Consider the following 15438-nt stretch of genomic DNA (forward strand, 5'->3'; position numbering starts at 1 on the left):
TTTTTCAGTTGTAACAGTCTGAAAATTTAAGTGAGACAACTGCTACAGAGATAAGATGTATACTTGTAGGGGTAAGAGGCAGAGCAGGCAAGTTCTTGCTGTGCTTTTCTGCCAGCTTACATCCCTTAACCAGATTCCTTCAGGAGCAATAGTTTCAACACTGTTATAAGAAAGACAGTAACACTGAATGGGTGGACACAGGGAAAGAAGAATATGATAGATACTGTGGAAGCACCAACTGTGATGGCCCTTAAAACATCCCATAAAGTATCAAAATCAAAATTAAAGTTATGTAAATGATAAGATACAAAGTAACAGTGGAAATCACTCTCACTTTATAAGCAAGAAGACTAATTCTAAAAGCAAACCAAAACAACACTGTTCTCCATTCTATAGATCCACTTCATGTTTTTTCCAGCCATTTCACTAGGACTCATATTTGGTGCAAGCAATCCTTTTGAGTCTTAATTTTCGCCAGTACTGATAATTTTGAAAGTCACATCCAGCATTGAATTTTCCAAAGGCAGCCAATATTATATGAAACTAAACCAATATTAAATAAATCAAAACTACAAGACAAAACCAATCTGTAAAGTGAGTAGAGGGAGAGCGGTGCTCAAGTCAGCAAGTGGAGGACAAAACTGGGAATATAAAATCAAGAATTTTGGACGAATTGCCTACTTTTCTGGAAGGCATCCTGTTTTCCTGCCATTGTTTTTTTTTAGAATAGTGGTATTGGTATTTTGATGTGTCTGTTTTGATGTTTGGGGTTTTTTTAAAAAGAGAAAAGGGTTGAGTTAGGACACACCTTCAATATTAAGTATAACCCTAAACAATCTTTTGAAAATTACCAATTTGTAGTACAATTATAAGCCATACACACTGCTATAACTGAACCAAAAATCAAAATAAAATATGTAATTTTTTTGGTAAAAGTTAACTACACTTAGAGAAGCAGACTACATGGTAAATATCCATAAGGTTAATGTAATGAGAAGTAATGTAAAAAACCTTACAAATCCCAACTATTTTCAGAATGCTAACTCTTCTTTAGCATTGAAGTTCAAAAATTTAAGATTACTTCAAAACATTAGAATGAACATTATTTCTTTCTCTTGAAATCTCTTACATATTTGGACATATTACAAGATGATGAAACTTTTAGTACCTTCTTCATAATAACAACAATATACAGTATTTAAAAAGTTTCATATAAAGTAAGAACCCTTGCAGCAGCAAAAGCTTCATCCATTACTCAGAAATATGAGACTGGTAAACTCATTAAAAAAGTATGTTCGGAACTATTCATTTAGGCAGTGTTGCCTTATATAGTCATTAAGGCCAGCAAACAGAGCAAGAGGAATTGTTGCCAGTTACTTTAGACTGGAAAATATGAGAACAAAATCTAATGCTAGCTGCCAACTAATTCCTCTTCTCTTCTAATGAAAATATTGAAAAAAGCTTTCCTTGGCTGCAGCCACTTGCTCTCTAGCAAGGGGACAGAATTTGGTTATTGCTATAATAAGCATTATTCTAACTTTTTTTCTACAGAAGTTAGAAAAATAAACACCAAGACGACAAACTGCAGTAGGGAGAGAAGTCTGCTTGCAAAAACCTAAATATACCTATGTAAAACCATTAAAATTGTGAAATAACTTTATTAAAGAAATATTTTTTAAACAATCTACCCTTAAGTTTGCTCAGACCTTGACCACTAGCTTAGTTTTTAAATGAAAGGAGGGTGAAAAACACTTAATATTTTTTAACTGAATACTTTTGGGGAAGGGTTGACTTTTTAATTTTCATACTCCAGTGTAGTTCCCATCCTTTGTCAACCAGACTCCTAATGAAGTGGCATGTGGGTAGGAGAAAAGACAAAATTACTCTGGACAGAGTCCTTCCCAAAGTTCAGAAAGCCACTGGCCACAAATGAGAGGTGTTTCATTTGATATTTCCAGTTTACTATCTCAGGTGCAAGTTGTCAGAGTTAAGCACTTTGCAAATGCATGGCACAGTGGATCAGGGACAGAAAGGACTGGGCACAAGAACTAGAGCTAAAATCTGACTGGAGAGGTACCTGGGAGTACCAGAAATGAAAAGTTCAGACAAATGCTACCAAAGCATGATGCTGGGAAACAGACGAAGTGTCAGGGACTGCTTACGAGCATTCCTATTGCTGATCTCTCCCTCTCTATACCCTGCCAGCTTTCTCACCTCTCCCCTAAAAAGCAACAAAGAAGCAGTATCTGCAGGAGGTATCCCAGGACAGCACCAGACTGCATTGGCTCATGCTCATGGCTCCGGCACCAAGTGTGTCTGAATGGCTTCTGAAGAAGAACTGTACACTGCTTTCTTTTTGAGTGAATACAAAACAGAACAAGAGAAGAGAAACAAGAACCACATCTACAACACAAAGAAAGGTCTTTCCTGTAGGAAAAAAAAAAAAAAAAAATTCTGTGTCCACACATCTAAATTCTTCTTGCCGCACCTCTAAAATAATGTTTGCATTTAACTTGTGAATTGGATGGTCCCTGTAATGAGTTGGGCACAGTACTGAGTCTGGAAATCGTTTGGGAGAGCACTAAATAGCAAAATAATATCAGAGAGTACACTAACAATTACACAGCACAGACCACCATAAGGCAGTGTTTAATCCTTGTCATGGATCTGCTCAGTTTACTGGTATAAACAAGAACATTAACAGATGCCCTACACTCATACTGCTCAGCCAGAGGGTAAAAACGAGGCAAAATTCAAGCAGATGTCTCCTAATGTTTAGACTCGCTTCAAAGAAATGTGTGGAAATCCAAATTTGGTTCATCCCAATGTACTCCCCCAACCCTTTCCAAATAAGAGCAATGATGTTTTATAAGTTTTGTATAAACTATTTCACTTTTACAAAAACCCCCAGTAAATTATCCACAAAACATTTACAAATTCCTGCATGTTTTACTAAGGTTTAAGTCTACATTCTTTCTACCCAAGCACACATGTTTTCTCTAGACAGATGAAACAAGCCACAGAAATGATGCAAGCAACACCATTAAGTTTTTCCTAGGCCATACATGAACACCCATACAAACCTCTCTTTTCAACAAGTTAACAAAAATTTATCATAGGACACTTTTCCAAAAGAACCGTGTTACAAGAATGTGACTTCACTGAAGAAAATAACAACATACCATCTAAAGCTGTTGAAGTACAGAATTCACTCCCACCCCCCAAACCTTGAGAGCTAGATCAGCTTTTAAGAGTTGTAGACTGCTGAGAAAACCAAAATGAGCAGTCAAAGACTGTTTCAACGTGCCTAAACCCATATACTTGTAATTTATGACCCAGCATAGCCTGAAACAGTTAAATCTTGACATCACAAGTTTTACTGTTTAATTAGAACATGCCCAACAAACAAAAGCTTCCAATGGAAAATATATTTCCAAGTAAGAGATGGAAACAATTAATTTATTTCAAGAAGTATGTGTAGCATAAGCATTTCTATGATGTTCACACTTTCTATTAGGCTCTCTTAGTGATACTTATAAAAAATGGTATCAAACTTCAGATCATTGAAGCTGCCTTACACACACATATACATCAAAAAATTTTCCAGCAGCAAGTGTTCAATTCATATCATGTTCTCCTTTATAGTTTTCTAAAATAAGACTGTTGGATGGATTTTGCAAAATCTATGAACATTTCTTGACGCAACTGTAGCTTAAAAAAGAAATTTCCTGGAATAAAACCTCAACTAGAATTACTGTCATATTTTATATGATTTAACACAATTAAAACTGTAGATTATTTGTTAGTCATTTTCAGACACTGAAGATTATGGTTGCTCTCTATCCTCTGTTCTTATACCAATGCTGCACCAAGTTACCAACACACATGCTTGTCAGCCAATCTTACCAGCGAGATTCTGACTATAGTTTCTGAAGTGAAACAATCACTCCAAGGTGCAACAATCCACTATCTATAGTGCCTTATCACAGCACAAACTTCAATGACATACACCTATCAATTTAATGTAGAGGAAAGTGTAGAACTGAAATTGTATGACCACACAACCCAGGTTCCCAGCTTTCAAAAACTGTAAACTTCACACTGACTGTATTTTAAAAGCATCATATGTTGAACATGAAAAGCCAAGATGGCCACAGCTTCTCGTGAAAGTAACTATTGTGAAAAGTAACTATCAGGTAATTTGCAATAGGCCAGAATTCAGAAAAGTCTGTGGCCTCAGAAAACTTTCCTTAACTAATTTTCTTTGAATTAACTCAGATGTAGCTTTCTTCCCCTTCAGTGAGCTAAGAATAATTCTCTTTAATTCTCTTAAGAGAATTTAAATATGCCTGGCATGACTACAATGTTACTGAATCCTGCAAGAATGCACATCATTTTGGTGCCAGACTCCATGATACAAATTGTTATTGGTTAAGCCAAAAAATCCCCAGCCACCTTCATTGTTGTTTAGCTAGTAAAGAGCAAGGAACCCTAGGAAAGATTTCTAAAAAGTGTATCACAGTTTCATTTAAATTAAGAAATCAATTACTTCTACAAAAAAAGATAGTAAAACACAGTAGAATCCAATACAAATGCTATAATACCTTGAAAGTAATTTCAGTTTGTACATAATTATATTAAAACCTTTTCTAATTACTAAGAAGTATTTTGACTCTTATTAAAGTCATGGTGAATCCTTCTAGGTAATGCCAATTAGAATGCCCAGGATCTCACCTTCTACAAGCCTCACTAGGTTGGATACAACCTCAAGAGCACGTCTGTGTGAATGATTCTGGAAGAGCTGTATTTATGTCAATCCTAATGGATGCTGATCCAATCTCTTCTTAAGAGACATCGGTGACAGATTCACAGTGTCTCCAGGAAGCCTACTGCAGTGCTTCACTACCATTACCATTCAGGCTTTCCCTCACCCCTCTTTGTCCAGCCTGAATCTTCCTTGCTGCTATTATTTGTTATCCTATCTGCCATTGATATGCAGAACAGTATGGGTGTTTTTCTGCAAGAGCCTTTCACATTTTTGAAGAACATGTTCTCCTTGGTCTTCTCTAAACTAAACAATTCACATTCTTTTGGTCTGTTCTTGAGGGTCAAGTTTATTCTTATCTCCCTACTTTGGACACTCTCCAACTAGTCAGTATGTCTGCTGAAGTGGTGTGTCTAAAACTGAAAGCATCTGTGGGTTATCCTCTTGTTTACACATGCCAGTCTAGCTATATCACATTTGTAACAGCAAGACCTTGCTGGCTTACCTTTGTTTCACCATTATTCCTGCCCAAACACTCTGACCTCCCACATATTCCAACCGAATTATGTGACACTTGCACTCCCTCCAACTTCTACTACTGTCATGATCGTTTTGAATTCCAATTCCATTTCACTCTGTGCTTCATCTGTTCTCATACTTGGGTCACTGGTAAATGCAACTGAAATTGCCACCTGCTATCTGGGATAAAAACTTCAATCACTATAGCGGGTAATCTCAAAACACACATTCTGATTTTCATTTGTAGTAACACCAGCACAGTTTTCAAAGTAACCTTGCACAGATCTTGTGGAATTTTAACTCTGACCATGTTCGCTTGCAGACTGACATGAGAAACAGCAACAAAAATTTTTTTACAAAACAACTTAGATGTTATCTATTGATCTTCCCTTATCCAGAAAGCTTGTGAGAAAAATTTGACAGCTTTGACAAGACACACTTCATAATTCCAAGGTAATTATTATTCATCTTGGTTTCTTCTAGTATTCATAAAATATGTCCACTATTTTTCTGGCAAAGTTCAACCAAATACCAGCAATTTTCTAAATTCTTTCCTTTTGCTGCTCAATCCGAGTAAGTAATTCACTGTTTTCTGACTACTGTCATCAACACTCTAAAATGTGTAGAAAAAGAGATAAAAGTACTTACAGGTTTCCTAAGGAAAAAGAGGGATAGTGCTCCAATTAGGGGCATGTCTCCAATTAGTGGTTCCAGGATAACCCTCATAGTGCCATGTATCTGTGGAAGGGGGAGAAAAAAAAGACAATGGAAGTTACTTTAGTTCAAGTTTTAAATAAAATTTATTCTCTGGCAGTGTTCACACTTATAATTCATTAAATTCTTGATTATGGAAGAATTTTATATATATAGCTTTACATGTCACCCAAACCCAAAAACTTTAATACTAAATAGTTGAGCTTACAAATTCATTACACTCATCTACATGAATACTAAATAGTTGAGCTTACAAATTCATTACACTCATCTGCATGATGCTGTGTCATGTTAGTGGTAATTTTACTAAAAATATCAAGTAGATTATTTATACAGCTCAATGTAAACAAATGTGGCACAAACCAATACAATGGCATCCACAGATACAGGAACAAAAGCAGGTAAATGCTTATAGGTATATCGATACACACACCAAAAAAAGCATACTATTTTTCCTCATTAGAGAGGAAGATCTGTTATCAGAAAGTCAAAGAAAGTTAAGGAAAATTGAGAAACAGTATCAGAAGGTAAGGCTACTACTAATAATTGCATCTAAACAAGTAATTGCATCTAACATTGAAATACTGAATGAAACGAAATTTTAGGCTCTTTGGTCCCTTTACGAACCTATACATCACATGCAAATTTCACATCAAGCCAATGATCTCCATGTTTTCCAGTAGAAAATGTTATATATTTAAAACAATTCTACATCTGAAAGGAATTTACCCTTCCAGCAAAGTTACTGAAATTATTATGCAATATCAGTATTATGCAACTGAGAAAAAAATAGCAAGCAACAAAAATACACAAGTACTGGTTCTTTCTTGTAAACTATTTCATCAGAAAATAACAATTCAGTGATGACTCTATATCAAAATCAAAAGAAAAAAATTGAATTTCACCTGTATACTTTTCACACCAGCTCTGCAGAAGTATCTCTTGATCTCCAAATCAATTTCACAGTTTCCAACAAAACTAAAAGAAAAGGTATACATTTCATTTTTATGGACCAAACTGCAATACACTGTTCTGTTTCGCACTGTCATGACAGTATATTTTGTATCTCAGTCTATACAAAAAAAAAAATACATGTTAAAACATTACAACATACAACAAAGTCAAGGTTGTTAAAAAAATTATATGCGCTTCAAGACATCACCACTGTCATCAAAATCACTCAAATTAATACATATGCAAGTTATCATCTCCAGGACCATACGTAAGAGAACACATTCAAGCAGCCCTACTTTGGGGAAATAATGGACACAGAATTCATACTCCATTTCAAAAAAACTCTACATAGGTCTCACTGATACTATGTGTACCCAAATCAACTCTCATTTAATACAATCACGAGAAGCACTAGACAGAGATAGCTATTTTGCTAAAAATCAAAGTTGTCTAAAACATTCAGAGACTTGCAAAAACAGTTGTATTTCAAAATTCAACAAGCTGGGAATGGTAAACTGGATGATCCACTAAGAAAGGTTTAAGACCAAACCAGTTGAGCCCTTTCTGAAGGGAGAGAGGAGGCAGGAAGCAAATTAGAAAATAATATATTAAAAGCCATCCAAGTTTTTCCCAGAACAGTCCTTGCATCCCATTTTTGGGGATGCAAGGTCAAGGGCTTGAAATTTTGCAGATGCTGACCTGTATCTCAGAGATAGATTTGTAGAAGATGGTGAAAAAAGTGCCATCTATTTTGTCCATGTCACAAGGCTAAAAGATTATTTGCAGGCAACTCAGACTCAGCCTTCAGCAGCTGCTTTTCGTGAAGCTCCATGAGGGTCAAGCATGTACCAGCAGAGTTGAGCTGATTTTTTCCAATAATTGCTGCTGCTGTGAGCCACATTGGGTCTGAAAACAAACTAATTTTTGGACTCAACAAGCAATTTAGGAAGAAAGCTTGAGACTGATTTAGCAAGGGAATTGATCAATAATTCTCCAGAATGAGAGCTAAACCCAAAACCCAACAGATGGAACACTAAGCTACAGCTAGGGAGAGACTGGCTGGACAAGGAGACAGACTAAAAAGATATGGGTTATAACAAAAAGAAAATGAAATCTGAAGAGCTTTCTGAACAGACTGCCCAGTTAAAGAAAATGGAAGAAGGAACTAAGTGGGGAGAAGATAAGGCAGGTTAAACCAAGTCAGACACTGCCAGAAGAAGGAGAAAATGTATTTCGTCTATAGGGTATCTTGTTCCAGATTCTGCAGTAAAGCCCAGGTTTTCTCACATTAGGTTCCTCAGACCTAGCCTTTACAGTGAAAAACTGTTCAGTCATGTTTAGGAGTCTGATGGAATCTTATTACAGAAATTTCTGGAAAAATTGTGAACAAAATGGAGTTGTTCCCCTCATGGGGCCATTTTAGGATCATGCCAAGATAAAATGAAGTACTCTCATAGTAAGAACAGAAGAGCAGTGTCCATTCTCCCTCCCAACTGATGCCCACAAGGTACTAGCAAAAGAAAACAAAGGTGAGAGTTGCTGTATTCAGGTTACCCATTATTCAAATTATCTGTAGCCTCCTGTGCTCTGTGTGTGATGGTGCTGTCTATGTAATTTTAAACAAATGTGAAATTTATCAATCCCTTAAACTTAAATAAACAATAGTACTGAGACATTTCTGTAAAAAATATAGAATTATAAAATGGGTTGGATTGTAAGGGATGTTAAATATCACCTAGTCCCAACCCCTGTGCCGTAGGCAGGGACACCTTCCACTAGCCCAGGTTGCTCAAAGCCCCGTCCAACCTGGCCTTGAACACTGCCAGGGAGGGGGCAGCCACAACCTCTCTGGGCAGCCTGTGCCAGTGTCTCACCACCCTTACAGTGAAGAATTTCTTCCTTATATCTAATCTAAATCTACCCTCTTTCAGTTTAAAACTGTTACCCCTTGTCTTATCTCTACACTCCCTGAAAAAGAGTCCTTCCCCACCTTTCCTGTAGGCTCCCTTTAAGTACTGGAAGGCCACTAGAAGGTCTCCCCAATGCCTTCTCTTCTCCAGGCTGAACAACTCAACCTGTCCTCATAGGGAAGGTGTTCCAGCCCCCTGATCATCTTCATGTCCTCCTCTGGACTGGCTCCATCAGTTCCATGTCCTTCTTATGTTGGGGATCGCATCACTGAACACAGTACTCCAGGTTAGGTCTCACAAGAAGACTGGAATTTGGACTATACAAAAGATAAGACTATGCGGAATCATTTTGGTACAATGACCAGTTTGGAAAACAACAACATAACAGGGGTCTATGTGATAGGAAGGTGACCATGGCTTTCACTGGAAAGAATGTAGTGTGACTGTACTGTTTAAAAATAGGTATATAATTTTTAATACACAATTTAAAACGATGTAATTTCTATTTTTAGTCTATTTAACTATATATATAGTAGGTATATATAAAAATACACACACACATAATTGCATAACAACATGACACAGAAACAAGGTCAATTAAAACCAGCAACTGAAACCTCAATTTTGGCACTTTGTAGCATCGGAACTATTTGTGTTATGAAGACTGGGAAGCAATATGCTTGTTTGAAAATCCGTAATAACATGATGACAAATTGACATAAAAATAGTAACAAACAGCATTTGAGGGTAATAAGCCAACAACTTTTAATCTTACAATAAAGTTAAACAAGGTTTTATGCCCCAAGACATTTGGCTGGGTCCATTAACAGTCAATGTCATAGATGATTCCACTGTAACATAACATGGAACTTGAAGGCTCATTTAGTAAGCAAATTCTATACATTCAGATCATAATATTCCAGAAATATTTATGACCCCTCCAATGCACAGATTATAGAGAGATTAAAATTTAATGAGAACAGTCTTGTAAGAATATAACAACAGCTGCACTGAATGAGGCAAGAAGCACAGCATACTGTACGTGGTCATTGTAGCCCAGAGAAGATACCCAGAAGAAAAACAAAGAAAGAGTAGGAAAAACATATTTCCCAGATAATAATGATCTGTGATTCTGTACTTTGGACTATCTTAATTATTTTTAGAATGTCTTTATAAGGTCTTTTGACTCTATTTTTATACCCATTATCTGCCAATACCACGGTAGCGAGTTTCTCCATTCAAGTATGCCACATGGAAAAAAAAAATGTCCATGTGTTTAAATCTGCAGCCTAAAACTTTCTTTTAGTGCCTCTATTTTTTATGTTATGAGAAAGTGAAAAAACCACAGACGTACACTATTAACAAGTATTTCCTCAGTCTCTCAATGTTATTTGGTGCTCTTCACTACAGTTCACATTTAATTTGACAGAGTTTATTTTGTTTTCTGTTGATCCATAACCTTTCATTTCCCCCAAGTGCTTACCACATTCATGTGCTTTAACAAATGTAATATTTCTATTAACTATTTAGACTTTATCTTAATTTGTTCAAGTAGTTCAAATTTTTCTCTTGCACATCTGTGTCACCAGAAACTAGACTTCTAATTTGTAATATGAGTTTTGACAATTTTTTAACATAAAGCTCACGTTAAGAGAAAGGTAAAAAGCGTTCCCTTCACAAATGTGGTCCTGAAATTGAATCTTTAAATACATTTTCTAGTGACTGCTTTGTGGATTAGCTAGTCAAGCTGCTTATAAGAGTAAAGTTCTTAATTGGGTCCTGAGCAATGTGTAGGATCTTTTTCAAAAGGTTCTGAAAAACGCTCCAAAGGAGTGGTCATAATGCACTCAATATCCTTGCAAAAACAATAAAAACTAGACAAAAAGACACTCCTTTTACAATTAAACTTAAAAGCAAAACCGAAAAAACCTCATGGAATATGCAAAACATGCTGAAGAACTGTTTTGGAGACACACTGGAACTACTTAAATGTACTGTATGGAAGGTCCAAAGCAAATGCATATACTCCATCACAAACAACTGACAATAGAGAGGGCTAAAGGAAGCCATAATGGTGAAACAGCAGGATAAAAGTAGGTTATTAAAAGAATTAATGTACTTTAAAAACACTAAAAACATAAATAAAATCTTTCCTTCCCTCTACCCTGTCATACCCCCAGTGTAAGGGTTGGCCTCATACAGCTATTCTTACAAATGCTTAGAAAGACTGTTTTCCTTCTCAACTGTATTTAGGGAATGAAGAGTTTATAGAAAGCTCCTAACTTAAAAAAGTTTTAAAATTAGAATGAAATAATTCAATTGGAGATTAAAATCTACAAGGATAAATACTCCAAAGGACAGACTTTTCTCCAGAAGTAAGGTGGTTCTATCTAATTTTGCAAAACTGAACTAAAGTTGATTACCTAAGAAATAGTTTAGGGTTGATATCTGTACATAACTGTATCTAAACAGGCCAAGAACATTTATTACAGACTGTTATTCTTCCTTCCTGTTACTATTGAAATAATTTCAGTGATTAGAGAACATATTAAAAAAAAAACCCCTAACCAAATCCAACAGTAACAATTGGTACTGGGGTGTCATCTGTCTTAAACTTGCATAAGTAAAAGCCTTTGAAAAAAAGCCCTTTCCCAACGAGAAGGTGTCAAGGCCAAGTCTTAAATATGAAACAGGTCTTCCTTTGATGGTGGTTCCTTTGATGGTAAAGGTCTAGGCCTTTATTACTAGAAGCTATGATAGTCACTCCATAGCTCTCTTGTTTCAATTTTCTTCCTGAAAACCTATGCCACTGGCAGTAGGGACAGGCTGTTAGGGCAAACAGGCACCTGACTCAGCACTATTAGTGTTATTTAAATCATTTCAAGGAATTTATTTCAGCCTTACAGGCTGGATTCAGCTCCAGCTGTTATCACTTCTCTAACTAGGTTGCAAATGTAATACAATGAGACATATGGGCTAAAGATTTCCTTCAGGTCTAGGTAACAGGATATTATTCATGAAATTTTTGTACAAATCTATTGCCCTTTGTATGTTTATCTGTCCCAGTCTACTTCATGATGATGAGCAGAGAGAAAAAAAAGGAAAAAAACAGAAACACTAGATCTACTCTCTCCTCCTGTGGGAATAATTATTCTTTAAAAAAGTGGCCTTGGGAGACTTGGCCCCTTAAATGTCTCAAAAATAGCTCCTCAAAACCAGTTTCTTGGTACTGTGTCCATAGTGGTCAGACAAGTCTCCTTTTCTGAGGGCTTAAGTGTGAAAAGCTGAGGCTGTTCTCACACCTTCTATTAAAAGTGCCAACAAAGAGAAAACTGAAGGAAATTTCTCCATTAGGGCTAAAAGCACCCATCCAGCAAAACAAGCTCTCAAGAGACAATCTTTCTGTATTTTGTCCAGCAACAACAATCCCCGATTTGGATAGCTGCATTTTTCCTACAGAAATGAAGTGATTCAATTCAATTCAATTAAGATTGGGCTCAGCTCACAGACATAGCCCCCACCCCCTTCTGAAACTCACGAAAGGACCACTCTGCAGCCCAAGCTCTAACGAAGAGGCACAGTCTTCAACAAAGTTGAGATTTATGTAAGTAATTCAAAATTAGTAATAACCAAGTTCAAACTTTGTAAGTGAATCTGAAAAAGTGCTGAGAGGCCTGATTACCCTTCTGGTTACTGCCAGGGAAGCAGCAAGAAACACAGAAGGCTGCTCTTTGCTGGACTGTCAGTGACTGACAAATCTGGCCTTCCCACAACCTACAAAAAGGTGAAAGTAGGCACTGTAACACACATCTATGATGCTCAAATACAAAAACATTGCTGGGTTTACTGACTGAACTTTCAAAAAACTCGGTAACTGCAGACTGCGTTGACAAAGACTTTGGCAAATGTTAGGTAGGTCTATTTATAAACCCATATAAAAGGGGTCATGATGAAAGGGCAAAGAAACCTGAAGCAGTGGAGTACAGTCTCTCTAGCATTATATAATGCCAGATTTACTTCAGTTAGTGGTATGAACAAAAGTACTTTGGGAACTATGATTCTGCTTTCCTAATACTGTGTTTATAAAAATAAAAATAAAATCTAAGTAACCGAGAAAAAATAAAAAAAACCCCAAACAACTTATAAATTTCAGACTAGACTAAACTTCATGGCAAAGTTTTAAAACCTTAGAAAAAAAATCCAAAGATAGTGCTTTAGCTTTAGAAAGTATTTTTTTATTAACCCACATTAATGATGCAGTCATACTGAGCTGATATACTATTTCCCTCAGAAAAATGCTATTTACAGCATACAGTTCCTTCCTTCATTCATGTACAATTAGAACTAACTACGTTTGTGTAATGAAGCAATTCCTCTCCTTTCAGGCTAACATAACTGACAAATCAAACAAAGTACATATTATGAAGCATGGGCATCATTGTAACATGATACTAAACTTTACCTGATTTGAAGATCCAAAATGATCTGCCTTTTGTCCACATTTTCAGTGTACACTTTTACACCGTTTATCCGCAGAGGCTGAAAAGATGAAGTAAGTAAAAGTTAGATCTTTCTACTGAACTGTATCATATTAAACTCTTAACTTTGAAATAAAGATGAATATATGCACATTCATGCCTAAAGTTAATAATTTACTATGAGCATCATTAAAAGGTATGAAACAAACCTATAATTTTAGCTCAAAATGTTATTTTGAGAGTACAAATTACCCTGCTAGGATCCACTCAACCACAGCCTTTCTGGCAATTACCCTGGATTTAGACCACTAGATTTCAAGGTTTACAAAAGACTGAATATCAAGCTTTCCCTCTCCCTGCAACAAACATGTCATTTCTCTGTGCTAGTATATGCCTAACACTCCCAGAACAAAGCATTTTTTTCTGTGCAACTAAACAACAAGCTAAATTTAATTCACGAAAATGTAGCTGCCTTAGATGGAATTTAGTTGGAATGGATGGAAAATAATCCATAATCCCCACAAAAGTTGTGTCAGCCACTCTATGCTCTCTCTCCCTCTCTCTAAACCACTGTGCCCATGCTCTCCCTCCCTCTCTCTCATACAGAAACACATATCAATCAAATATCCCCAAGACTCAGAAGTTCATCAAACACTAGGTGGGAGAGGATGACCGATGACCTTTCTTAGCACCACCTCCTGTCACATTTTGAGTTTTTCCTTTCTGGGAAACTGCTATATTTCTATTTATACCTTTTTAGTAATTTAAGAAAAATGGAAATCTCACTGCTTTCAGATTCCCACTGTGTTTAGGGCTGTGCAGCTCACAGGATGCAACTCAGTCAAGGCTGCAGTATAAAGGAAGAATACCTGTTTCTCATGTCTGAGATAACTTAGTTCAGCTGCAGAAGCATACAGATGTGTGGAAGCTAATTTAGACCTTACTTAAAATTAGTATGGCTTAAAAGGAATGCTATTCTATTGTCTGCAGTACAGGTGTATCTAGGGCAGGACAGAGTCTCTGCGTGAAAGGATTTACAACTTTAAAAACAAACAAAAACACACCACACAAAAGGTGTAGTATAGTATAATGAACTGTAATATACATTAGAGTCAAAAACAGAAAAATAATTCCCCTCCATCACACCTGAAACCTAACTTCAGTTTTCCTAACATTCAGAGGGGAAAAAAAAATTAAAATTCCCATTTATGACAAGCAAGAGGAACAGAAAAGACAATCTTGAGAAAAAGCTGTTAAGCTACATCTCCACAGAAGTAAAGTCCTGGTTAATTCAGGCAAGAGTAAGTAGTGATGAATTTATTGCAAACATAAGTAAATTATTCTTAGCTTAGGCTGGTCAAACAGGCTCTTCTACATGCATGTAGGAGCTATATATTATAACCTCTTCTTTCTTGGGACTGAACATAAACATCTATCTGCTCCTTGATACTTTGTTATGTGCAGTCCTTGGAAGCTGAGCCAGCAGCCTTGTCATTGAACTCCATACATAACATGATTTAAAGTTCATCTGTTACAAGAAGGGTAATTGCACTTGGATCATCTGGCAAGAAAAGGATAATGGTCCCTGCTCACTTGAGGTAAAGCATTACACTAACAATATTAAAATCATGTCGTTATAAGCTCTTCACATGACTAGGGGTTACTATACTTTGGGTCTTCTCCCATTTGTCAGGCAAATTTCTGAAGCAGAGAACCCGGGGCGGGGCGGGGGGGAAGAAGCCTCTACTGAAAAAGCCACACACATTTTTATTTTAATGTTACAATAAAAACCAGAATCAGGGTTACCACAAAGGGTCACTGAGAATTATTTTTGCATAGATTTAAACAGGCTACACGAAAATGGTATGTAAGACAGAGCCTCAGAAAAGAAACTGACCTGATGACCAATATCAATCTTTGTAAAACTGAAGGTACTAAGATGGTTGTTTGCTCCTCTTACTGCTGGTTCTATGGTCTCCCGGAATAGTTTCTCAATAAACTGGCAAATAAAAGGCCACATCTGTTTTACAGTCTAAGGAGAAAAAAAAAAAAAAAAATCTACATGGAACACAACACAACTTCAGACATAAATAAAAAA

At 36.3% G+C, this 15438-nt stretch overlaps 1 protein-coding gene across 3 annotated transcripts in view; it reads right to left on the minus strand.

Annotated features, from left to right (window-relative positions):
• Nucleotides 1-15438, minus strand: part of ESYT2 (extended synaptotagmin 2) — a 90283-nt gene that overhangs the window by 41770 nt on the left and 33075 nt on the right. For all 3 annotated transcript variants that reach the window (XM_074899936.1, XM_074899935.1, XM_074899934.1), the window contains exons 3-6: nt 15238-15372; nt 13325-13401; nt 6904-6976; nt 5933-6022 (exon numbers count right to left, since the gene is read on the minus strand). In XM_074899936.1, coding sequence (XP_074756037.1) covers nt 5933-6022; nt 6904-6976; nt 13325-13401; nt 15238-15372 — 375 coding nt within the window. The remainder of the gene's footprint in view (nt 1-5932; nt 6023-6903; nt 6977-13324; nt 13402-15237; nt 15373-15438) is intronic.

Source organism: Athene noctua, chromosome 2 (assembly GCF_965140245.1).
Source record: "Athene noctua chromosome 2, bAthNoc1.hap1.1, whole genome shotgun sequence".
NCBI lineage: Eukaryota > Metazoa > Chordata > Aves > Strigiformes > Strigidae > Athene > Athene noctua.